At 43.3% G+C, this 26,883-nt stretch overlaps 1 protein-coding gene across 1 annotated transcript in view; it reads right to left on the reverse strand.

The window, feature by feature from the left end:
- The window catches only part of LOC111159847 (TEK receptor tyrosine kinase), a 97,781-nt gene that overhangs the window by 33,132 nt on the left and 37,766 nt on the right, over nt 1-26,883 (reverse strand). Inside the window, exons 2-9 of the mRNA XM_022522504.1 lie at nt 20,637-20,948; nt 11,839-11,949; nt 10,834-10,986; nt 6,857-6,988; nt 6,398-6,538; nt 5,531-5,659; nt 2,645-2,796; nt 886-1,030 (exon numbers count right to left, since the gene is read on the reverse strand). Of these exons, the coding sequence (XP_022378212.1) occupies nt 886-1,030; nt 2,645-2,796; nt 5,531-5,659; nt 6,398-6,538; nt 6,857-6,988; nt 10,834-10,986; nt 11,839-11,949; nt 20,637-20,948 (1,275 nt within the window). The remainder of the gene's footprint in view (nt 1-885; nt 1,031-2,644; nt 2,797-5,530; nt 5,660-6,397; nt 6,539-6,856; nt 6,989-10,833; nt 10,987-11,838; nt 11,950-20,636; nt 20,949-26,883) is intronic.

Consider the following 26,883-nt stretch of genomic DNA (forward strand, 5'->3'; position numbering starts at 1 on the left):
ACAAGTTAACTAAACCCTCTGCACCTGTTTTCTGACTGGTAAAGTGGTGATAACAATATCTACTGCATGCAGTTCTTATAATAATTAAAGAAGGTGAAGTGTGTGAAGTACTTAGCCTAGTGACTTTCTACAAAATACATCCAAGAGCTGTTAGCTGTTTTTGTCTAAATGGGTTCATAAGAAACTTCCAAATTTAAAATTCCTTGTGGTATCTATGTATACCAGCCAAGATAATTTGGATTTACCTTCATGTTCCTTCTCTCCCTCAAGCCACAAATGTATACCCATCTACTTAGATTAATGTAAATTTTGGAATCCTAATTCATAGCAGGAAGAATATGCACCATGCTGAATATGTGAAAAAATTATTGTTCATTATATAGCATAGCCTGGGCTTCATAATAAGTGAGTAATTCTCAAAAGTATTTTCCAAATTATTCTGTACAATAATGAATCGGAAGTCACAATGATGAAGTCAAACTTTTCATGTACTATAAACACGACTAGACATGTTGTGCCAGACACAGTTCCAGGTGTTTTGCATATTTAACAAATATTCATAGTCACCCTGAGCAGTAGATGAACTAAACTTTATTTTCAAATGAATAAAGGCTCAGAGAAGTTAAACTCATCTGCTCAGGGCTCTACAAAAGCTGTCTTGCTCTTAGGGACAAAAAAATCAAAGCCAGGGCTGTGTGACTCTAAAGGTTATCTACTTAATACCTCCTTTCCATTTTCATGCATATGAAAAAAAATTTAAAACCTAGAAAATACCCAAAAGGGCATTTTCATGTTCAGATAACATTTCTATCTGGCAGCAGCACCCAACCATACATAAACACTGCATGGAGGAGGCCAGCTCTTCCTCTAGAAAACGGAGCTTACCTTTAACAGAAATGTTGAAAGGCTTTTCCACCATCCCAGCCACGGTGTTCACACTGCAGACCCAGACTCCTGAGTCAGGGGGGAGGATCCGGTGGATGGTGAATGTGGCCACTGACAGATGACTCGTAAGGTTGAAGTCTTTTGGCTGGAAGGGTCAAACACAAATAAAAGCTTCTAGGGAGGCATAAACACACGAAAGGTCCATAACACTGACCCCATCTCATTGTTTGATAAGAAGTTTTCTAGGAGAGATTAAGAAGCCAAATGCAATGCTAGTATAATCATTGGCTTATTTCCAAAGCTATTGTAGTAACCCTGAAAGTTTATATTGGATTGACGCCCTCTCAGATCCTGCTGCTGTGTTTGTGTGTTTGGGAGTGTGGGGTAAATACTTACAGGCTAAGAACCCAATTCCTTTAAACTGCTCTGGCAATATTTGTTCCTTCCCAGTTTAATACAGAGATGGCTGGGTGAGAGGACAAAATGGTTCCCCAAAATAATTGAGGAGCTATCGGGTGCAGTGTTGTGGGAAAAATCCGGGCTCTGAAGACACATGGACCTCAACTCACATCCCTACTCTGCCACTCTTGACAATTCCTGAGTCAATGTCACCCAGCCAATTTCCACTTCTCTAGTGAGGGGACAAGGAATAATAAGCAGCACGTATACAGCACGGCTGACCCTCCCTAGAGAGTAACTCTTACTTCCATTAACTCAGGAAAAGGCCAACAAGATTTTAAGCAGCTGTTAACTGGCTTCACTGCCTAAGGAATTGTTTGAGGGGAGTCAGGAATAGCTGATGTGTGGAAACCAATAATGGCACATTCCACATATCCTGCAACCGGGAGGCCACTGGCATCTACCCTCTTGTCAGGTTGATTTTCAGCTATCTTTGAGAGGAAAAAAAAAAAAAAAAGATAAACATTTCAAAATGTTTAGACAAGAAAATACATCAACTTCCTGAGGATCTCTGGTGACACAGAGAAATTTGGGGAACTCCTATCTGGGCCGCATTGGAGATTGTTGGAAGAGAGAAGGGAAACATATTGGGAAAGTTGCTTAGTCCTTTCCAGCAAAGAAGAAGTGCTCTGACAGCCCCTAACCAGAGCCGAGCTCCTGCCACAAGGGCAGAGTGAAGAGGTTGGGGGCCCAAGGAATGTATTCAGATCCAAGGGATTCCATGGTGTATGGTTTCTGAATGGGAAGTGTGAGAGCAGATCTATCTGGAATCAATGAAATTAGGCTGAACTGCCTTCTTTAATGCTCTACTAATTTTTGCTCCAAAGAACACAATAGAAGTAGATCAGTCATCAAATTTCCATTTCCTGATAGCACCCGGTAGGTAACACAAGAATCTCCTGCTGATTCATGTGGCCACACCTTGCCACACCCTTTGGTGGCCACAAGAGCCCCTCATTCTTCCTTATAGATGTTAGACCCAGGGGATGTACTGTGAGGCTTGCAGAGCCTGACATGTCCCTCTCAACACACACAGTCGGAAAACTCTGTGGGGAGAGTGGGATGGTTGGCACTCAACTTCAATTCCACTGTAGTGGTCTCTTTCCAGCCTCGCCCTATGCCACTGGCCAGGCTGCAGTGACTCTGTTCTACCTCCCCAGGGACACATCATTCTGTCCAAGGTGACAACACACTGGCTTTGGAGGATGCAAGCCCAGGGTGGAACCCAGCCTGCAGCAAGGGGATTGCTACACTGAAAGCATCTAGTAGTGTCAGGAGCCAGAAGAAGAATAACTCCTACATGGAGCACTGTCCCATCCGGCTTCACGAGAGTCATTTCTTCATTGGCAGGTAGTGGCCAGCCAGACGCTTTGCAGATGGGGTTGAATTTACCGCTGTTTACTTCTATGTGATCCGGCAAATCCTCTATCTTTGGGATCATCCTTGGTGTGCCTGCACGAGGAAAACAGCACTGTGAAATCTAATCTTTGATACAGTAGCAACAGAAGTAAAAGCAGCTACCATTTGGCAAGTCATGTCCCCGGTAAGAACTTTGCAAGTAGTATATTGTTTTATCATCGTGTAATAAATTTGTGGGGGAATGCTATTGTGGTCCCATCTTACAGATGAGAAGACTGAGGCTCATAGCCCAGAATCAAGCTCAGATCTGTATGAATCCAGAGTCTACACTGCCATAATGCCAGGCTCCCCTCAGTGGATCTGGGATGGACAGTCTCTACATTAAAATGATCATCATGAGCAAATCATCCCTGGTCTGACGTTTCAGCTCCCTTTACTTTTTAAGAGAATGCTGACCAAAAAAAAAAAAAAAAAAAGCAAAAACGAAAACAAAAACTCGGTCCTCTTTGACTCTGCAAACAACCCCACAACATTGTTGACCAACGTGAGCCTCCCTTTTGCTCTACAAGACAGAGCTCCCTGAATCTGCAGGTGAGGAGCAATGAGGAACATCGACACGCGCAAGAAGCGAAGTGGAACAGAACTAGTCCCTCAAACTTGTTTCTAGGCAACAGCCCAGTCACTAGTGTTGCCACCAACACTGAAAGACACTGTCTCTGGTATCAACAAGGGTATCAGGACTCCTTGTCTAACACCTACGTGGTAGAGAATGAATAATCCTGAAATACGATTTTATTCTGAATTGTAGGGTCTTAGAGAACCTCAGACCCTTTGTAACTAAAAGTGAGACGCAGTAGAAACCAGTCCAGCACTTCGTGAAGTCTGTGGGTGATGGAAATGCCCCCCAAGAGCAGCAGGGACTTACGTGCTGTTGGATACTGGTGGGGGTGGGGTAAGGCGATGGGGCCGTGTTGAACACAACATTCATATTTTATATTGTTGTCCTGTTTCCCGGGCCTAGAACGCAATGAGATAACGGTACGGAGCAGGGAGGAAAGAGGTCTAAGAACTACAAGGGAATTCCCTGACCTGTCTGTAGACTTGAAGGGATTGTGATTAGAATCTACCAGATTTTTCGGCTTAAGAAGTGATTCACATAGGAACGTCAAAAAGCGCTTTGACACTTTGAAGGCAGTTAAGTCTTTGCTGCACTGTCACCTTGCACTTCCTGCAGTCGGCTGGAAGGTGGGTTTGCAGGTGGAGATGGAGGAGAAGCTAGGAAGGGGGGTGCGGGGCTGCTATCTGAAAGCCAGGGGCCTGCATCTAGGTCTGAGGGTCTCCCACCTTTTGCAACTTCAGGCTCAGCAAATGTAAACGGGCATAAAATTGAAAAGTCAAATCCCTGGGCGTGTTGGCCGCCTGTTTTCAACTAAATCCTCCCGCAGCCCCAAGGCCTTTCCTTCCCTTCCTAGACCCTCCCAGGTTCCTGCCCTGGGGCCAGAAGTCCGAACAGTGTGGGGGGCGGGGAACTGAACACAGTAAAACAAAGCCAAAGCCTTTGAGAAAACAATTGTTGGTATTTTCCTCCCGTATTTGCTCTGAATTTAAAAACGAACAGACAAAAAGCCAGAAGGGTCTTGGTCTTGCTGCTCTGAGTGTAGATTTCCTTCTGGAACACTTAGATTTGTAGGGTTGGAAAAGTTATATAGGTTCATTATTTTTAAATGTTGGGAAAATATATAAAAATATGTTTCTTTTCATTTTATAAAGTATATTCTAGGGGAGGAATTAAGCTTTTTCTGTCTAGACAGTAAATATTTTCAGCTCTGCGGACTGGAAGTTCTCTAATAACGAACTCCTTAACCCTGATGTAGAGAGTAAGCAGCTAGCGAGTACACGTTCTGAACGAATTAGTGCGGCTCCTGCCAATCAAATTTTCTTTACGACAACAGACGGTGGGTAAATAAAAAGGATAAGTGCTATAGTACAGTTAAACTTCAAAATCAGTATGGTCCGTGAAAGAAGCCAGTCACGAAAGACCACGTAATGGGTGATCCCATCTACAGTTTATGCAGTGTCAAGAATAAGTCAATCTATAGAGACAAAAAGTAAATTCAGGGTTGCTAGGGGGCGGGGTGGAGGGGGGGGAGGAGAATGGGATCTACAGCCAATAGGTACAAGGTTTCTTCTGAAGGAGCAGAAACATCCTAAAATTAGATTACAGTCATGGCTGCACGACTCTGTAAATGTCACTCAATTGCACACTTAAAAGGAATGAACTTCATGGTATAGAAACGATATCTCAATAAAGTTGTTTAAAAAAATGGCGGACTGAATGGTCTGTGGGTCAGAGTTTGTGGACCCCTTGCTCTACGGTAATTTCTGAACTAGAATTACTTAAAATTGCACTTTGAGGCTTCATCTTTTCTCTTTTTGCTTCCTTTTTCTTTCTTTCTTTTCAAGAATATCCTTTGTCCAAATCCCTCCAAAGGAATTCTCCCCTGTTGTGCATACCCTGGGAAAAGATGGGTGCCCTGGAAGGGAGCAGACGGGGTAGGCAGAGCCCTCCGCCAGCCGGTCATCACTCCCTGCTCCACAAAGGGAACGTGGTTTACTCTAGCAGAAAGAGGAATGAAGGCCGGGAGGAGGGCCCGTAGAAAAGGACAAGAATGTTGTCCTTTAGAACTTGGGGTATATTCTTCCCAACTTCTGGATGGAAACAGAAGTGGCTTGAGGAATTTGGGCTGCTGGGGCAAGAATTATAACCGGCAAAGCCCAGCGCAGACAGGCTAAACACAGCCCTAGTTACAGTGTTACCTTGCTTTACCTTCTTTCTCACACTGTAGCCCTTGGCGTTCTGGAGAGCAGAGACATCCCTGGAACCGATCGCACAGCTCCCCGTGGGTGCACCTGCAGCTAAGCCTGCAGTCTGGCCCGTAATAACCCGGCTGGCACGCTGTAAACCAAGACCCCAGAACCATGGTGAACAGAGACGAAGGGAGAAAATGAAGGCTGTGGGTGGCTAGGAGGTGATGTTAGTGGGTCCACAGAAGAAAGCTCTTCCTCTATTTTCAAAGTCCAAATTCTGCCTGGATAGGACCTCAGAGCTCTGATATCTAGAGTCCACTAAAAAAACACAAATCTCTATGGCCTTTCCAACTCAAAGTGTGGTGTGAAAACCAGCACTGTGAGCACCATCTGGGAGTTTTGGGAAACTCAGACCCCAGGACCCAGTCCACACCTATGGAATCAAAGGCTGTGTTTTAATAAGAACCCTAGATGATGTGCAGGAAAAGCCCTTTCTCTAATGTCCAGAGTCTTATGCTTAATTATGAAAGCATCATTAACTTGCAATGAAAACATCTGTGATTCAAAACCCTGTAGCTCAGGGGCACCTGGGTGGTTCAGTCATTAAGCATCTGCCTTAGGCTCGGGTCATGAACCCAGGGTCCTGGGATCAGAGCCCGCTTCTCCCTCTCCCACTCTCCCTGCTTGTGTTCCGTCTCTCACTGTCTCTCTCACTCTCTCTGTGTCAAATAAATAAATAAAATCTTCTAAAAAACAAACCCATAGCTCAGCACTGGATAGCAGAGTGAACAGTCCAGGTTCATCCCTCGCTCTGATCTCCTGCAAGCTGGATCTCCCGGGTGTACCTGCTGGAACGTTTCTGTTCAGGGGTGTGACTGGCACATACCTTCGTTGCACTGCAGACCCTGCCAGCCCGTGGCACAGGAGCACCCATAGGGGTCTGGGAGACAGAACACATAGGACTTGCAGCCCTCTGGTCCACTACACCTTTCTTTACAAGTTCTGCCAAACGTGTGCAGCTCACAAGCTTTGGTGGGAGAAAAAGATGAGTCAGAGTCAAATATTCAACCCCTTGAAATGTATGGGTCTTCTATTATGGGTCTCCCCTAGACTAGTGAATATGGAAAACAATCCAATCTCAGCTGAGGCAGGGACAGCTTTACAATGATCAGCAATAAAGAACCTTTAGAAAAGGGTGCCTTTTTCCAATTCCCACCAAGTTCCTACATGGCCTAACCTGGGCCACTTAGTTTCTGTTCCCAACAGTGTCCAGAGTTAAAATTCTACATCCAGCAATGACGGCTTTTTAAATGCGGAACTTGCTCATCAAGCGCTCCTGACTTACCCTTCTCACAGGTCTTCCCCATAAACCCAGGGGGGCAAATGCATTCTCCCGTATCTTCATGGCAGACACCATTGTTCTTACACTCGGTGCAGACACGGTTGCATTCAGGTCCCCACTTCTGCGCTTCACATCCTTTTAAGAAAAACAAGGCTCTGCTGAGTTGAGCACACTCATTCCATAAACCTTTACTGAACACCTACAATATGGCAGTCATTTCAACAGACATGAGTAAATGAAGAGAAACAAAATACAATCTCAGTTCTTTTTTTTTTTTTTTTTAAACAATCTCAGTTCTTTAAAAGCTAATAGTCCTCTGTGGGAAACAGACATGGAAACAGGAAATAAGGATAGCAACAAAGACAAGGAGGGGTGCCTGGGTGGCTCAGTCAATTGAGCATCTGCCTTCCACTTGGGTCATGTTCCCAGGGTCCTGGGATCAAGCCCCACAGTCAGGCTCCCTGCTTTTCCCTCTCCACCCCTCTTGTGCTCTCTGTCGCTATCTGTGTCTCCCTATCAAATATATAAATAAAATCTTTAAAAAGAGAGACAGAGAGAGAGAGAGAGAGAGACAAGGAGTAGCTAATCCTGTCTTGGGGATGAAAGGAAAGCTTCCTGGAGGAGGTGGTATGCGAGCAGAACCTGCATGACCACATAATCAGCAAAGAAGATAGGCTGCAGAGTGTTTTCCAAGCAAAGGTAAGGCAGGGGAGGAAGGCCTGGCATTTTCCAGAGCTGCAGGTATGATCAGAGCTAGATCAATGGTTTTCCAAGTGTGATCCCTGACCACTAGCTTCTCCATTACCTGGGAATCTGCTAGAGATGCAAATCTCATATGTAGCCCCCATCAGTGACCTACTGAATTGGAGGTGGCCTAGCGATCTATTCTTACCAAGTCCTCCCGATAATTCTAATGCATGCCAGAGTGTAAGAACCTATGGTCCACAGTCTATAGAGACAAGATGTGGCTGAAGGAGTGAGCAGGAGCAGTAGCATCCACCCATTTTGCAGGTTAAAAAAAAAAAATACAGGAAGTAAAACAAGCTATGCAAAACCTAAAGTACAAGAATGGTAAAATGTTCCTAGATTCTTATTTACTGGTTACTTCTTTCTAACATTTAGTGAGTTTAGATGATTTTTTTTAGGTCCAAAGACACCTTCTGATATAAGGAAAAAATGCAAGGGGATTGGGATGACCCTTTGTGGTCAGCATTTTAATTTCTCATCTGATAGGAACTAGTGTCTTTGTCCCTGAATGTTACTCTCATGGTGGTAAGCTTGGACCTGTGCCTACAGCTGATGTAACTTAATAATTTCTTTGGCAAGAATTCCTGGTTATCAGTATTTTCTCTAAAACAATCAGGAAGACTGTCTACACAGACCCTTTCTTACAAACTTCCATTTAAAAGATAAAGCTACAAAATGTCTAAAAGTTAATATTTACATGCCTTACTATATAAAGGGAAAAATACTTCTGCACAATTAGTGATTTCTTGAAAGCCAGATCACAGTTATTTGTACGTGTTGAAAACTAATGATGGCAGCCCATGGAGAAGAAAATGAGCTCCCTATTACACTGTATTATGTCTCTAGCTCTCTACCTATCTATAGACCTTTCCCAGGTTTTTCCCTCATCCTGAGAAAGACAAAAGAATAAAGCTTGAAGGGAAAACTGAGGTGATCTTCTAGAGATGGAGAAGCTAGGAAAAGTGTTTTTTGATAAGCAACAAGATGCAATCAGGCTTCTGTGATTTTCATCAAAAGCCCTGCGGTTTTATATTTTTAGGAAACTAAATATTCGTGCATGCAGAGAGAAATCCTATAAATTCATTGGTTCTAAGAAATCTTTTGTCAGAGAGAGAATTTATATTGAAATCCTATAAATAAAATCAGTGTGATTCTTGGCACAAAGTTTAAGGAACTTATGATTTACTCCTAGGTTTCAATTTGTCCTGGACAGATACCCTAGAGTTATGAGAAATGGACAAATGCCGTTAGCTGTACCTCATTGCTTAAAACATCAAGTAAATCATACTGGCAAAAAAATACTCTTAAACCGGATGATTGTAGCCAAACTCAAACTTTCTTAGAATTATTTTAGATATTAGCAATGCTTGTCAGTTTCACCAAAATACTCTGAAACAAAGGAATGACCACGTGCTCCTAGCAGTCTCAAGAGATAGCTAGAGATCAAAGTGTGTTTGAAATCTTTCACTTTATCTTTAAACTTCAGGTGAGTTTCAAATTCTAGTCTATATTAAGTCATGATTGTTTTGACATTAAAAAAAAAAAGTTAAATCTTTTACCATAGGTCAACATCTGGTGTTTCTGATATGACTAGAAAATGTGCCCATTTTCCCCAGACTCTGAGTACGCCTGGTACACAGTGCTATATAGGCTGGAGAGAAACACCTAAATGAAATAAAGTCCAACTGTGCTCTTGCCATTTGGACTCTTCATGAGAGCAGTGGAATAAAAGGGGACTCCACCTGCCTAAACCACATGAACCACACTTTTCACACTTCCCACTGTCATGATGCAAAACGATTTATCCATTTGCCTATGTAACTGCTCTGAGAATTACCCAAGGGACAGTGATTCATCTTCTCATCCTTGTATTTTCATACCAACACAATACTAGGCACAGACTTATGATTAATAGATTTTTGTTGAATGAACAAATGAATAAATATAAGGCAAAGAAAAAGAAAAACTGTAAGATTCCAGTCATTAGAATGACGGAGCAGCCCAAATACTTAGACCTGAGTTGTTTCATATCATGAATACGTGGGATAGCCAGGAAATTCAAGGCAAGTTTTTCCTTTCTATAAATCAATTTCTTATAAAAACTACTGTCTGAGGGGTGCCTGGGTGGTGCAGTGGGTTAAGCCTCTGCCTTCAGCTCAGGTCATGATCTCAGGGTCCTGGGATCGAGCCCTGCATCGGGCTCTCCATGCAGCAGGGAGCCTGCTTCCCCATCTCTCTCTCCCTCTGCCTCCCTCTCTGCCTACTTGTGATCCCTCTCTGTCAAATAAATAAATAAAATCTTAAAAAAAAAAAAACTACTGGTTGATAGTTACTCTCTACTTTGATAGTTGTAAATGGGGGGGCAGAGTGTTTACTAGTTCTCTAACTCATGCACGTTTTCAAACATGAGAATAGAAATCCCATTTGAGAGTTAAATAGTCCGGACAGTGTAGGATTTACAAGAGACTTAATGTGTTTTTTTTAAAAAGATGTTATTTATTTATTTATTTGAGAGAGAGCATGAGGGCACGGGGGAGGAACAGAGAGAGAGGGAGGGGGAAGAACCTTAAGCGGACTCCGTGCTGAGCACAAAGCCCAATGAGGGGCTTGATCTGATGACCCTGAGATCGTGACCTGACCTAAAATCAAGAGTCGGATGCTTAACTGACTGAGCTACCCAAGAGTCTCACAGGAGACTGAATGTTTAACTAGCTATTAGACCAATCCAGAAGGCCCAACTCATCCCCGTGTATCAGATGCATTTCAGGGAGACTGCCCAGCTCACTGTGATGCCCCCTTCTTAGGGGAATGAAGCTGCTATTCAAGTGTGAGGTCCTGGAGTCTGCGCTGTGGTATGTTGCCCCCACACTTGACTATAGCTCATTGGTGTAAGCCAGTAGACATTTGACATATATTAGGCCTATCCGATTCTTTATCCTGGGAATTCAAATTTAGTAAATAGAAAAACATTGCTGAAGCACAGTTAGAGTAAGCTCATCCTCCTTGAGAGAAAGTCCATCTGCCCCCACCCATGCTGAGCCCCAGATCTTCCCTGGGGCCTATCTTTTCTGGAAACTTCTTTGTCAGCCATTCTACCAATTTTCTAGAGTCCTTAGTAAACTTCCAACCAATCCCCTGGTTTTTGCTCAGGTAGTCAGAGTCAGTTTCTGTTATTTGCAACTAAAAATCCTAACGACCAAATCATCACAGATTGTGGCCTCTCAGTCACTTACTCCGGACTATCAGCCTGGTGAAGGCTGAGGTGAAGAGGTTTCCTCCTATGTACCTGGCTGAGTACACTCCAGCGTCCTGGGGCTGAGCGTGAGGCAGATGCACTTCTAAAATATCAGGTACTTCATGCCGGGGCACTGAGTGGATGAAGGAACCTGGTGAGGGAGAAGAGTGGAGAACAGTGAGTCATACGCAGACACTCCGTTTCCCCATCTGGCCCCTCCACTTTATCAGCTCTGACTGGATACAGAAAACGTGCTCTAGCATATTGGATGTAGAAGAATGAAAAGGCTGAGCCATGCAATGCTCTCCCCAAACTGAGAAAGTTACGGTGATAGAGCAGAGAGGTTAGTCTACGCGATCTACCACCAAAGGTATAAAGATAGAGGTAAAGCTAAAGTGCTTATCTTCTGCAGGAAGAGATGAACAGGCAAAGACACCCAGCCAACTAATCAGCTAACCAGGAGATAACCTAGAATGGCTGCTGCAATCTGGAAGTCCTCTCCACCCACGGAACTCAGCATAGTCCCTGTCAATATTCCAGCTGGATCAGGCAACTGCCACCACGGGGTGCCAAATCACAGCTGGAACTGGACAGATTTGTAAGACACAGTTGGACTCCCAGACCTACTTCCAGTTAGCTTCCCAGGCTCAATCTGGTAATTTCCTTAACCTTGCAATCAAGCAACCCTCAGTTTACATGGCTGAATTTGGGACCTCACTTACCACATCATAAGGGGTGATCTATTGTACATTCACAATTTCATATTATACACTCATAAATATAGAATGTATGTACATTCATTTATGTATATAAATCTCTACTTAATTAAGCAACCAACCACAGTGCCTCATAGAGCTTCTTTAATAAGATTCAACTCTTGCATCAGAACAGCTTTGCTTGCAACATCTGCCCCCAAGACTGTACCAGGATAATGACCCGATACATTTCATGCTATCTAATGTCTCACACCATGGTGCTGGCAGGAAATGAAACACATACTCACCATTTTTATAAATCACTGCATCTTCTTCTTTAATCAATACTTTTTTGAAAGATATATTCACATTATCTCCCCTGTCCACAGTCATGGTTAAAGTAGCTGGTAGGAAGGAAGCTTTTGAAAGAAAGAAGGAAAACAAATAAGAAAATGAGGTCACATATTTTCTCCAGGAGCAAGTGAACTTGGAACTTCAACAGATGGGGGATGGCACTTGCCAGAAGTCAGCTGATTTGTAGGACAGGAAAAACGATGGCAGCTAACAGATTTTAAACTTCATTAAGGTTTTGAAAAATGTGATGAAAGGAATACTCATTCTCTCCATAAAAATATAAATACAGGGACACCTGGGTGGCTCAGTTGGTTAAGCGGCTGCCTTCGGCTCAGGTCATGATCCCAGCGTCCTGGGATCGAGTCCCACATCGGGCTCCTTGCTCAGTGGGGAGCCTGCTTCTCCCTCTGCCTCTGCCTACCACTCTGTCTGCCTGTGCTCATGCTCTCTCTCTCTCTAACAAATAAATAAATAAAATCTAAAAAAATATATATATAAATACATATATACACACACTATACATAAACACATTGTTTTCATACAACTAGTTGGGGAGATAAGGACTTTATGTTGATTAGTATCCGATATCAAACTAAGACCTGACATTAGCTATAAACTATAGTAACAATGGATCAAACAACCTTCTCCAGTTCCTACCAAGTTTTCTCAAAGTGGAAAAGAATAGAAGTGGTTAGATATTTGCCAAATGGCTCTTCCCTTTTGGGTCAAGGTCCTTCTGGGTTGTGTCGATCCAACGAATTCTAATCGCTTTGGAATGCTGCAAGCATTTCTCAAATGGAATCAGCACAATACTGGACTTATTACTAATGGTGTAAATATTGGAATATTGGACAGTAAGGCAAAGGTGAGATCCAATATCTTCTCTTCTTCCCCTTAATTGTGTGTGTGTGTATGTATGTTTGTATATATATGCCTGAGTCCTTTGGTTTGTTGAACAAGGTATGTGGATAAAATCTTCTAGCATTCTTCCAGCCACAATAGTTTCTGAATTCCCTTAATTTATGCTATAATCTATAAAGAGCCACAATTATAAGAATAAGGGGGGATTAATTTTAGGCTTTATTGAGGTAAGCCAATTTTTTAAAAAATTTAAGCCTTATTGAGGTATAATTGACATACAAGTTAAGCCAATTTTTAAAATTTAAGGATCACTACTTGAAGAAGAGAATCAGAATATATAACTTCCCTAAACATGGAGGCCAGGAGGGACATAAAAGGGGAGAAAAAAGCCCAAGTAAAAATTACAGCATACAGAAAAGAGAGATTCTGCCAAATATATGTCCAAAGCCAGAGAATCCTAGAATGAATTTTTAAAAAATACATTACACACACACACACACACACACACACACACACAACATGATCTTTTTCATGACCTACACATTAAACATAGTAACACATAAGATTGAGGGAGAGAAAAATGTATGCCAGACTCAATAATTCAGAGAAGCTGGCACTGCAATAATTATGTCAGAAAAAAATAATTTACTCTAAAGTCAAAACAAAATTTTAAGGATAAAGATGGTCTTTACATGATGATATAAAAAATGGAAGATCTAGTAATCATGAACTTATATATGCATCTAACAACAGGTTCAGGACCCACAAAACAGAAACTGACAGAATTAAAGGAAGAAACTGACAAACCCACAAACATTGTAGAAGCTTCCCAAAACCGATCCATCAAACAGACCAAAAATTACTGAGTAACACAATTAAAGATCTGTTGGCTGTTCACAGATCCCTGTACCCAGTTCTAAGATCATTGCCTCCCTTATTAAGCCACAAAGCACATCTCCCTAAATAACATAGAATCAATATCCCATGGAACAAATTCTCCGACCAGATGCACGGAAATTAGCCATCGGTAGCAAAGCACCCTATGCCCTGAGGTTTGGATCCCTAAGGCATTTCAGCCCAGGAGCAAGCCTTCTGCAGACAGCGGGGTGAATCAGCCTTCCTTCCTGGCTCCTCTGTGGCCCTTGGACTGGTGCCTTGAGAGAGGCTGATTAGGTACGTGCACACCATGGGCTTAGAGGGCTACCCTGGGTGCAGACGATGCCTTGAACTCAACAGGACTCAGCCTTAGGTTCATCTGCCTGTTCTCTGTCTGTATACCCAGGCATGGTGCCCTCCCAGGACACCCCCATCAATGACCTGGGACGCACCTAGAGGGGGGATGGGACAGACTCAAGGGCAGTGGGAGCGTTGGAAGAAGACAGTCCTGGGCTGTCAAAGTGGCTCCTCCACTTACTGGACCTCCTTGAAGGAGTTACTTAACCTCTGAACATTTCAGCTTCCTCGTCTCTAATTTAGAAGTAAAAGTATTCACTTTGAAAGGTTGTTGGGGAATATGAAATGATGGATTCCAAGCGCCGGGGGACTTAGAAGCGATCAGCATCCTTCCCAAATACAAACAAATGACAGCACGGCTGCGCGGACATGTGCAATACGGACAACAGGGGCAGCTTTCTCACGGGGACTGAGACGGATCCAACATGCAGGGAAGGCACGCACGACTGGCAGGGGGACTTGGGGCTCCTGCTCGCAGTGACAAGGGGCTTCCTCAAGCAGTCCCAACACATGCAGCTCCTGCTCTCTGTAGCAGGAGAACCAGAGAGAACCTTTTGTGATCACTTTATACTGTTGTTCCTTTCTCTGTGGTCTGTTTTGATTTTCTGCCCCTTTGTGTGACGGTCTGACCATGGAGCTGACCATGGAACTTCTCACTCAGCATCATATCCTGAAAAGGAACTGCCATTCCCCACGAGGCTCAGCTCCAATGGGGCTTTTCTTTTTCCCCCCACTCTGTGGCTCTTTCTTATTTTAGACTTTGTGCCTTTTAAGCTCCTGTTCTCTTTCTTTTTTTTCTTAAGATTTTATTTATTTATTTGTCAGAGAGAGATAAAGCACAACCAGGGGGAGCAAGAGACAGGAGGGAGAAGCAGGCTCCCCGCAGAGCAGGGAGCCCTATGTGGAGTTTGATCCCAGGACTCTGGAATCGTGACCTGAGCCAAAGGCAGATGCTTAACTACTGAGACACCCAGGTGCCCCATAAGCTCCCTGTTTTCTTAGGTAGAAACACGGTAACAGCAGAGTCCACCCCACCCATCCTGCCCACTCCTGCATTAATGGCTCTAAATTGACTGTTCTCTGCTGAGTACTAATACAGGGATCTACAACCTTCACGCTGACCTTTGCTGGAGCCCCGCTGGTCTACCGTATGCAAAGATTAATGTCATGTGACTTGACTGGATCATGAAAATAATAAGCACCTTTCAATAGTGCCTACGATCAGGCACAACTTTTTCTTAGCACTTCATACAGATATAATTTTCACAATATCTCTATCAGATAGGTACTACAATTATCCTAATTTTACAAATGAGGAAGTTAAGGTACAGAGAGGTAAAGTAACTTGTTCAAAATCATGCAGCAAATTCATGGGAGAGTCAGGATTTAAACTAGATTCCTTGGGTCTGGAAGCTTTTCAGAGGCTATATAATGTTAGTACTCACAAGGCTTTAAAGTCCTAGTACCTCGTTTATCAATGAGATTGCTAGGGACTGAATGTGAAGATGACTTGTTCAAGGTCATTTGAATGGGCTACTTAATGGACAGAGCTTAACTAAGAACATGATTCCCTATTCCTTAAGGGCTGATGAAGAGAAGAGGTCATAGTAACACTTATAAACAAAGATATTTCTCACTGATGTAAAATAATTGAGTTCAATTTTGGGTATCTCCTTTAATGATAGAGACTAAGGGTAATAACATAGTTTTATGCCCATTACTTTTTAGTGCAGTCTCACAAGTGTGCTAGAAAGATGGTGTATCCATTTGTCTACCCATGTGGGAGATGGAGTTAAGAGTGAGTTAGTCCCTCACCTGAGGCTTCCTGACAGTGAATCCGTGTGAAAGCTGAGACATGAACTCAAGATGCCCCCACTTGCTCAACAACGCTAGCTCGCCAGACCCATCTCACTCCAAGTCCACGGCCTCAGCTCTCAACAGTAGCCATTCTGAACTGTACTCAGCTCTACAAAAGGACCACAGATCACTCACACCCAAGTCATGAACTTCCTCCCTCTCTTCGGCTCCTTCCTTCCCCCTATGTCTCACCAAGTGTCACTCATCCTCGGCCCCCATAGATGTCCCTTTCTCCAGGAACTTTACCCCTCCCCTGGGATCCAGGGTGAGTGTCTCAAGGCTGCTCTCTGAAGGCCCCGCACGTCCCCATGCCAGCCCCTGCAGAGCACAGCACCCCTGCTAGCCCGAACGCTCCAAGACACAAGTTCACATCTGTTTTGAAAGGCAGCACGCGGTGTTGGTCAGGGCCTGGCTTCTGTGATCAGCTGGAGTGAACCTTTCCAGAACCGACAATGAAAACCAGGTGTGTGACTGCATCTAAGTTGCAACTGATCTAAGCCTCATCTATTATTACAGGTCCTAACAGTCCTCATCAGAGATACATTTGGTAAAGACTAAACTATGCAGTAATGTCTATAAGATAGCTAGGGGGATGTCAGGCACAGAAGTATTCAGGAAATGTTACCGTCACTTCAGTTCCCATGTGTGACACAAAGAGAGGCCTAAGAGTACTTGGGAAATGAAAGAATATATGAATGATTCAGATGAATGATTCAGATCTCAAGTTTTCCTATTTTCTTTCTGCTTCTAACACATTCATCTGTGTTGTTTAGATAGAAATAGCTCCTCTCTATCAACTTCACAAATCATATTTGCAAGGTTTGATGTTCTTTTTTTTTAAGATTTTATTTATTTATTTGATAGACAGAGATCACAAGTAGGCAGAGAGGCAGGCAGAGAGAGAAGGGGAAGCAGGCTCCCCGCTGAGCAGAGAGCCCGACTCGGGGCTCGATCCCAGGACCCTGAGATCATGACCTAAGCTGAAGGCAGAGGCTTTAACCCACTGAGCCACACAGGTGCCCCTGCAAAGTTTGATGTTCTTAAAGCAAAGTGATTTCTCAGATGAAAATAGGAAGGAAATAACCTATGCTTCCTTCTGATGGAACATCGAGACAGCGTTTGGATGTGAAAATGTCTCAAACTTCATTTATACCTCCCTACCCCCAAATGAAATCACCACTGAGGTTTGAACAAACTGCTTTTGATTTTTTTTGCATGATGCCATTGATAAAAACGGTTTGACTGTTTGGCGTGTGAGAGCCAACATAAGCGTATTTTGGCCCATCTCAAATGGATTTTCCACTTCCTCCCCAGATGCACGAGTCAGCGGCAAGCTGGACTACATTGTATCCTGCTATGTCCCTGCGTAGGCACCTCTGAGATCCCCTGGTGTTTTGCTAGGGAATTAATAGTGTCACAAAGACAGAGCTGTGCAGGTTTTCCTGATTCACCGTAAAGGATAACACTTTCCTCCCACCACATTTCAGCTACTGGATGGTCAGCGAAAGAAACAGAATCAGTTCAACAGCCAGTGATGTTGTTATTAAAATGCGGGAGAGAAAGTGCTACCTCTTTTCCTATTTTGTATACATTTCCACAATTACGTTAATGGATGGTATTACATTTTTCCACAACGGAGTAGAAAAATAGTCTTACTAAATGATTGCTTATTCCATGGCACTGTGATGATTATTGAAGACTTACTAGGAGCCAGGTAGACTGGCCATCTCCTTTGATTCTCAGATGTCTGGGGTAAAATCTCTACCTGCATTATTTTTTTCAAGTGAGAAAAATGATCTCAGTGAAGGAGTTTTCCCTGCATCCTGTGATTCAGTTGCAGAGGCTCAAGCCCATGTCTCTACACTGGGGTGCCCTGTGGTGCCCTGCAGGCTTTCCCATGGACTGGCTCTGCCTTATAAAACACGTGCTCAGAATGGAGGAGGGGGGTTAACAGCAAAGGGGAGGGAAGTGCCAAGCATATGGTAATGGTCACCCACATAGGCTCAGCAGTCAGGTCACTGGTCATTTAATCCCATTCCCAGGTGCCTGGATGGCTCAGTTGGTTAAGTGACTGCCTTCGGCTCAGGTCCTGATCCTGAAGTCCTGGGATCGAGTCCTGCATCGGGCTCCCAGCTCTGCAGGGAGTCTGCTTCTCTCTCTGAGCTTCTCCCCTCTCATGCTTTCTCTCTCTCTCTCTCTCTCAAATAAATCAATAAAATCTTTTTTAAAAATCCCATTCCCACCATTTACAAACCACTATTGTTATTCTGTAACTCACTCTGCAAGGTCCCATTTCACCCCAGCTTTTAGCAACATGTCGACCGTATCCATCCACTCTTCATGTAAAGGCACTCATGGTATTTTGAAGGTATCATTATACTCATTTCACAGATGATGAAAAAATGAGACCAGTGGATGTTAAAGAAATTGTCCAGGGCCCCAGAGCTGGTGAGTGGTGGGGAAAGAATTAAAACTCATGAGAAAAGGCATCTAAAAGCCATCTTCTCCCCATGCTTTCTCGCTAGCAAGCCAGCCTTCACTTCATTTAGCTGAATTTAAGCTCTCTTTTCCCTGCGCTGGCCTAGACCTTCAGTTTGGAGCGGTTTTGGAGTGGTCGTTACAGTTGGTCTTTGACTCCCAAAATTCTGGTTTAATATACTCTGCAGGTTCTTACTTCTACACCTTCAAGGACAGACCCATACCAACCTGAAAAGGGCACAGTGGCACCCCACATTTCATTCCTACGAAGGCACTGGGGCCCACGTCTCGGATTATCTTCATTCTGAATGTGGAAACGTCAGCAGAAAGGACTAACTCTTGACACAAGTCAAATCCCGAATGACACGTGTGGAACATAACAGGGCTGACTCTTCAGCTCTGATAGCTTTGGCACACCTCACATCCCTTTGTTCAAACTCTCTTCCCTCACCGGAGAGCTGCATTCCTGGGAACATCTGTTGTGCACTTTCCCACTCACCCTAGTGTCATTTAAAGGTGACCGGTACAGTTTTGCTAAGAAAACCTTTTCCTTTATTTGTAATAAATGGTGATTTTATCACTTTTGACTTTAAAATGAGCTTGCTGCCTTCAAATCTTTTAATTATCACAGCCCAGAGGAATCTTACCACCTGGGACCTCGTGGGAAATGCACCATCTCGGGACTCTCCTCAAGGACCTACCGATCAGAGTCTGCATTTTACCAAGACCCACGTGGTCTAGAAGCTCATTCAACTTCGAGAGACACTGGTCTAAAAAAAAAAAAAAAAAAAAAAAATGCAGACTCCTAGCTTAAAAACGGCCCATCAGAGACACATGTAGAGCTGTGTTATTTTTGTGGATCAGTCTAGCAATGAAAAATCAAACCCTGAAGAGTTCACAATGTCATTATCTCCTAAAATGACACTTTCTCAGGCCACGGTCCCTGTGGATATGATGACATCAATCTGGAAAGGACTCCTCTAGAGGTATGACCAGCTCAGAAAAAAGGGTTGACACATGAGTGGCCAGATCATTCCATTCAGAACAAGGAGAGGTCATCTCTGCTGGAACTCTGTGCCTTCCTCCCAGTAAGCAGCATCAAGATACCAGGAGTCTACCCACCTGTCCAGGCCTGGGAGCCTTAGGGCAAAACAGAACCATTAAAGAATAAGCACAGCTGCCTTCTCCAGCTGTCATCAGTTTGGTGGACGGGCCTAAAGACTTAGCTTAGAGCCACTTGTATTTTGGGACAAGGGTTCCATCCCGTCACTGCCTTGTGAGGAGGTAGCTAAGAATAATGTGCCCCTTTGCAGAAACCCCTCAACATCTCCCTTCAAAATTCCAGGGTTCTGTGAGCTAAGTGCGGCCACTCAAGTGCCAAAATGAAACCATGGTCTCTTTCCAAGAATGGCAGCGGGCTGGAAGGTCCTCCCCTGTCTCCTTCCCTGTCTCCGTCATCTTTGTCATTTAATTGTGGGAGGCCCAGCCATTGTGAGCTTAGGCTCAGCTATTTGACTTTCTTGGGCAAAGAAATGAGACAGGAGTAGAGCGCACAACACTGAGGCTAGGTTTCAAGAAGGCTTGTGCATTTCCTCCTGTTCTCTTGCACTTCTGCCATCTCCGTGAGAGTGCACCTAGCTAAACCTGCGAAAGGAAAATAGATGCATGGAACAGAGCCAGGCTGGTACAGCCAAGGCCAGCATAATATGCCTACCGTCGGCCAATGTCCACGTGTGAAAAAGCCGGGTCAGGTACGGCAGAGCCACCCAATCCGCCCAGCTGACTTACACTCACAGGCTGTGAACGCTTACTGTGGTGTGCCACTGGGGTTTGTGGTTGTGTGGGACACAGCATGACCACAGCCACAGATAGCCAACAGACTAAGGAACCAGTTAAGTTATTGATAGATGCTCCCCTTTTAAGTTTCTTATTTCTATCACATTGTCCCCTGAAAACAGTGACTTCTGTTAAGAATACTCAGGGACAAGCAAAACAAAGAAACAAATGGAAACTCAATTAGAAAGCTCAAAACAGCTACTATCTTGGCATGGACAGCTGTCTTCGTCTCTGTGATTTCCTTACTCCATACACGTAACATGTTCCTATCTCCATAAGGGCCACGGAAACCTTAGCACAATATGTATTACAGTTCATTTCATCTCAGGAACCAGGCACAATGTCCGGCGAAGGGGTCGAACGTGGGTGAGGCGGACTGGCCGGTGTCTTTGCTCCCGAATGCTATGTGCGTGCTAGAGACAAGCAGCAGACGAGCTCTGTGTGAGCCTCAGCGGACCCCACGGCCCCCGACGAATGGGCATGTTACCTTGCTGCCGCATCTTCATGGTCCGGATCCTTATTGCTTCTCCTCGAACGCGCCCTTCGCAGAAGTAGGCACCATTGATTTTACTAGCCTTTTCTCTCTTCCAAACGACTTTTTTAGCCCATTCTCTGGTCACATCTTGAGTAACTTCCAGTGGATCCTGGTGCTGGTTCATTAAGGCTTCAAAGTCCCTTCCTATAGTGATGGGCTCATGGGGGCGCCAGCCAGAGGCGATGCAGGTGAGGGACGTTTCCGCATCAGACACCAGAGGTAGGGAATTGATCAGGATCAGGTCCATGGCACTGTCCACTGTTCCTGAAAAAGAAAGAAGGTGTGTCATCCATGAGGAAGGTTATTAATGTGGCTCCATGGGATAAATGGGGGCTTATAGAGTCCTGGCTGAAAATAGCTGGTGAGCAATCTTTCTAAAATGCTACTGTTCGGGGCGCCTGGGTGGCTCAGTGGGTTAAAGCCTCTGCCTTGGGCTCAGGTTATGATCCCAGGGTCTTGGGATCAAGCCCTGCATCGGGCTCTCTGCTCAGCAGGGAGCCTGCTTCCCCCTCTCTCTCTGCCTGCCTCTCTGCCTTCTTGTGATCTCTGTCTGTCAAATAAATAAATAAAATCTTTAAAAATAAAATAAAATAAAATAAAATAAAATAAAATAAAATAAAATGCTACTGTTCCATAGGACAAGATCTGAAACTCTTTACCATGGCATCACCTAGACACTATGAGCCCCTCCTGCCCCACTGCACACCGCGGCTGCCATGGACTCTCAGTTATTCTCCACCCCCCCAAACAGAGCTGTGCATTATAGCTCTACCCACTCCAGTGTCTGTGATATTAGTTAGGTATTCAGCAAATGCTTGTTGAGTTAAATTCACAACAATAGCATTATTGTCACTAATTATTAATGAAAGTAATTCTAATTATTAAAAATTAATGAGAATGTGGTACTCTCATCGTTATCAAAGAATTCCATAGAGAAGGACTGAGTGAGGGCCACGTTTCCTTCTGAGCCTCATTTGCCTCATCTCTAAAATGAGGCTTACTGGGCGCCTGGGTGGCTCAGTGGGTTAAGCCGCTGCCTTCAGCTCAGGTCATGATCCCAGGGTCCTGGGATCGAGTCCCACATCGGGCTCTCTGCTCAGCAGGGAGCCTGCTTCCCTTCCTCTCTCTCTGCCTGCCTCTCTGCCTACTTATGATCTCTGTCTGTCAAATAAATAAATAAAATTTAAAAAAAATAAAAAATAAATAAAATGAGGCTTACAAGGGAGCTTGGGTGGCTCAGTGGGTTATGCATCTGCCTTTGCCTCAGGTCAGGATCCCAGTGTCCTGGGATCGAGCCCCATGTCTGGGTCCCTGCTCAGCAGCAGAGTCTGCTTCTCCTTCTCCCTCCCCCTGCTCCTGCTCTCTCTCGCTCCCACTCTCTTTCAAATAAATAAATAAAATCTTAAAAAAAAATAAAGTTATGGGTGCCTGGGTGGCTCAGTGGGTTAAGCCGCTGCCTTTGGCTCGGGTCATGATCTCAGGGTCCTGGGATCGAGTCCCGCATCGGGCTCTTTGCTCAGCAGGGAGCCTGCTTCCCTCTCTCCCTCTCCGCCTGCCTCTTTGTCTACTTGTGATCTCTGTCAAATAAATAAATAAAATCTTTAAAAAAAAATAAAGTTATTTTAAAAAAAAACGAGGCTAACAAGACCCATTTTGCAGGATTCCTGTAAAGATTAAATGAGATAAAGTACCAAACTTACTAAGCACTGTGTCTTATGGGGTTTACAACAACCATTATTTCAGTTCTCTTAATTCTGTTTCCTGAACACCTAGGCCCAAACCTCAACCATCCCCACATGTGAAAATGAAATCCTATCTGGCCTTTAAAAGTTTTTTTTATAAATGATGAAGCACATTTTAGAAAAGAAAATGCCGTCTTTTCACATTCTCTCCCTCCCCTCTCTTCTCTTCTGATTTCCAAAGTTTCTAAGATGAACTAATGAAATCTCTGCTCCTCTCAAGTATGGAAAACCAGGAATGAAGGGTATTCGCTGGCTCAGGTGATGGCTGATCCCCAAGTCTACATGCAATGACCTGGGGGCTAGCGAGGTCAAGCACGATGGATGACAAGTTCCGTGAAGGAGAGAAGCTGTTTTGTTCACACCGACGTATATAGGAGTGCCCTGCCTAGTCCCTGCATGTTGGACTTAACAAATATTTGTTGAATGAGTGGGTGGTTGGATGGATGGATGGATGGATGGACCAATTTTATTCCAGATCTGCTTGGTTCAAGTTTACAACTCCGACTTCTAGAATAATGAGTTAAACGTGTAAGTGTTCCTCTGAGTCTAAATTGACATCCTTGCCCAAATTTAAAAGGCTGTTTTGAGAAGTACTAAGTTTAAAGAAAGAAAAAGCAAATGTTTTAATTTTTATAAAATGCCACAGGAAGGTGATCAATTGTTGAGTAGCTAGGGCTGGCTGGTATTCATCTACCAGATCTTTTTTGAGCCTTTGCTTATGTCAGACTTTATGCCTGCCATGAAGTCCTCTTAGAATTTTAATGACAATCGCCAGTGTTGGATGGATGCAGTGATATTTTGAGAAGGACACTTCTAGGAGTTACATTTTTGTCTGATTAATTAAGAAGAATGTCCAAGTCAGATCTTAATGTAAGTGGGAATGAGAGCTATATATTTTTTTTTCTTGTAACATTAACTCAATATTTGGGACTGAGGGACAAAATTTGCCTTGAATGGGTTTCCAAACCTGACCCTAAAGAAGCATGTATCTTGCTCCAAGCCTCCATGGTAACTTCACGATCTCCAGATAAGAGACAGGGATTATCATTAAAAAACCAATAATAAAAAAAAAAGTGCTGTAAAAGAGGATGAGTGAGGAAAACTAACAGTGGAATTAGGGCCTCCAAAAATAACACTGGAGCCCAGCTCCCCTCCACACGTAGGTCCAGCTGTGAATACCACCTCGTCTCCCACACTCACTCATTCCAGGCATGTTCCCAGAGAGAGTCATCAGAGGAAGGAAACACCGTAATTCTTTCAGCTCCGATTCAATCGAGGCTCATTTCTAGGACCAGGTGAGTGACTTGCCAAAACTAAGGGACTGACTCTGAACTCACTGAACTTGCGCTGGCTCTGGTTTTTGAAGGATGTTAGGAAATAATAGAAAACACAGCTGATTTGAAAAGACAGCCACACTTCATCTCTACACAGTTTCTGGGTATGGATCCGGTTTTTTTTTCCTTTTTTTACTCCCAGTTCTATCCCTTTACTTTCAGTGACAGAAAGGGAAATCATGTACTTCTGCGGGTCCAGACTGGACTAGGCTTTTCTCCCCTTACTCAGCATGCCACTTACAGGAAGCCCTCTCCCACCAGTGAGTTGTCTGTCCTTGGTCATGCCATTTTCAGTGAGGTGTCAGAAGGATTTTGTATGTGAGCTATGGAGATGAGAAGAAATCCCTACCAGATTCCTGGGATGGATCTTAAAAATAATCTACTTAGTTTTCCCGAAACAAGAGTATGCATTTATACTTGTCTGCATATGCCTAAAGCAATTCTGGAAGGTGAGACGTGAAACTGAGAATAAGAGTGACCCATTAGGGGAGAGTGGGGTAGCTGGGGGACATGATAAGAGGAAGGTTTGTCACCATATACATATATATGCTGGCTTTTAGAACCATTTGATAATACCTACACATAAAAATCAAATGTAAAAAGTAAATGCTATTGCTCGTCCCTTAAAAAGTTGTATTTGGAAGGGAATCAAGAGCCAGAGGAATATATGTGTCTCTCATCATTTGTCCCTCTATCCCAATCTCTTTGGATTGCATCCAAGTAATGCATTTTTCTCTTTGTCTCTTCTTTAGACTAGTGGGAAATGTGATACCATTCCACAATGCTGGGGGAAAAAACATGGGTTTAAAAAGAAAAAAAGAAAAAACCCTTTGAGAATAGGGAGAAGAAGAGTAACCATACTTGGCCTCTCAAAGAGAATAAAGGACCCGGGGCCCTAACGCCATGGGTAACAGCTGTGGCTGTTAACAGCTAACAGCTGTGGCCTGTGGCTTCTTGAAAGAGTTCAGCCACTGACACCGTGAAAGGTGTGACTGTAGGTACACAGCTGGTGCCACAGAGAAATCTGCTACTCGGGACACGGGCCTCAGAAAAATTACCAAAAGACAGACCAGACTCACACCAGTATCATCTCCTGTGCCTAACGCCTTTTCCTACATTATAACTCTGTCTTCTCCAAGTCCCACTGGGGACTGGCATGGAGTTCCTTCACCTCAGGCATGGTCTGAAGGGCTCTAGTCCAACCCAGTGCTTAGTTCTTGACACATCTAGCATCAAGGAAAAGGCTAAGTTTGCTATATGAGTAAGTAAGACGCATGTTGAATTTCAGGCATCTTTCACGCTTTGGGGATTGACATGATTTTTCCTTAGCAAAGACCTTGCAAACACTTTTTAATATCTGCCTAAAATGTGTCTTATTTATAAAGAAATGCTTTCCATCATGACATGGCATCTGCCTAGTTAACAAATGATTGTCCATCACAGTTGAAGCCCAATATCCTAAAATGTTACTTGGCTCACTCTGTCATTTGTCTGCTGTAGGACACATCATCTAATCATTCACAGTAACATTTGCTTATTAAACTGCATTGTGGTACACTCGAAATGTTTATAAATTGTTTTTGCCCTTAGATTTTCTTATATTTAATATTGCTCTGAATAATGACTCATTAACTAAGACAAAGAAATATTTTTCTTTAAAAATAGTCATCGATGTGGGTGGGGTTAGAGTGTATTACGCTAAGTGAAATAAATCAGACAAAGACAAATACCATATGATCTCACTTATATGTGGAATTTAAGAAATAAAACAGGTAAATATATGGGAAAGGGGGAAAAAAAAAGGAGGGAAGCAAACCATAAGAGACTCTTAACTATAGAGAATAAACTGAGGGTTGATGGAGGGAGGTGGGCGGGGGATGGGCTAAATGGGTGATGGGGATTAAGGAGGGCACTAGTGATAAACACTGGGTGTTATATGTGATGAACCACTAAATTCTACTCCTGAAGCCAATATTACCCTATATGTTAACTAACTAGAATTAATCTTTTAAAAAAGATTTTATTTATTTATTCATGAGAGACATAGAGAGAGAGAGAGGCAGAGGGAGAAGCCGGCTTCCCACTGAGCAGGGAGCCCGACACGGGACTCGATCCCCGGACCCCGGGATCATGACCTGAGCGAAGGTAGCTGCTTAACCATCTGAGCCACCCAGGCACCCATAATTAGAATTTAAATAAAAATTTGAAACAAACAAAAATAGTCATAGGAAAATAGACACATGGATCAGTGGAACAGAATAGAAAGGCCAGAAATAAAGCCATAATTACATCCCAATTAATCTTCAGAGGAAGTAAGAATATGCAAAGGAAAAACAAGAGTCTCTTCAACAAACGGTGTTGAAAAACTGGACTACATTAATGAATGAAACGGAACCAGTTTGTTACACTGTACACAGAACAAAATTAAAAATGAATTAAGGACCTTAATGTGAAACCTGAAACCATAAAAATCCAAGAAGAGAGCATAAGCAGTAATTTCTTTGATATCAGTCATAACAGCATCTTTTTAGATATGTCTCTTGAAGCAAGGGAAACAAAAGCAAAAATAAACTATTGGGACTATATTAAAATAAAAAGTTCTGTACAACAAAGGACATAACCAACAAACTAAAAGACAACCTACTGAATGGGAAATGATATTTGCAAATGACGTACCCATATGACGTTCCAAATATATATAAGGAACTTACACAACTCAATACCAATAATAATAATCATAATCCAATTTAAAAATGGGCAGAAGACATGAACAGGCATTTCTCCTAAGAAGACATTCAGACGGCCAACAGATACATGAAAAGATGCTCCACATCACTCGGCATCAGGGAAATGCAAATCAAAACCGCAATGAGATACCACCTCACACTTGTCAGAATAGCTAAAATAAAAAACTTGTTTTTTAACAAGTGTTGGTAAGGATTTGGGAAAAAAGAACACTTGCACACTGTTGGTGGGAATGCAGACTGGTGCAGCCACTGTGGAAAACAGTATGGAATCTCCTCAAAAAAACTTAAAAAAGAATATGATTCAGTAATTGCACTATTAGGTATTTATGCTAAGAATATAAAAGCAGTAAATCAAGTAGATGCACCCCATGTGTAC

This window comes from Enhydra lutris, unplaced genomic scaffold, assembly GCF_002288905.1.
Source record: "Enhydra lutris kenyoni isolate GAN:26980312 unplaced genomic scaffold, ASM228890v2 scaffoldscaffold70, whole genome shotgun sequence".
Classification (NCBI taxonomy): domain Eukaryota; kingdom Metazoa; phylum Chordata; class Mammalia; order Carnivora; family Mustelidae; genus Enhydra; species Enhydra lutris.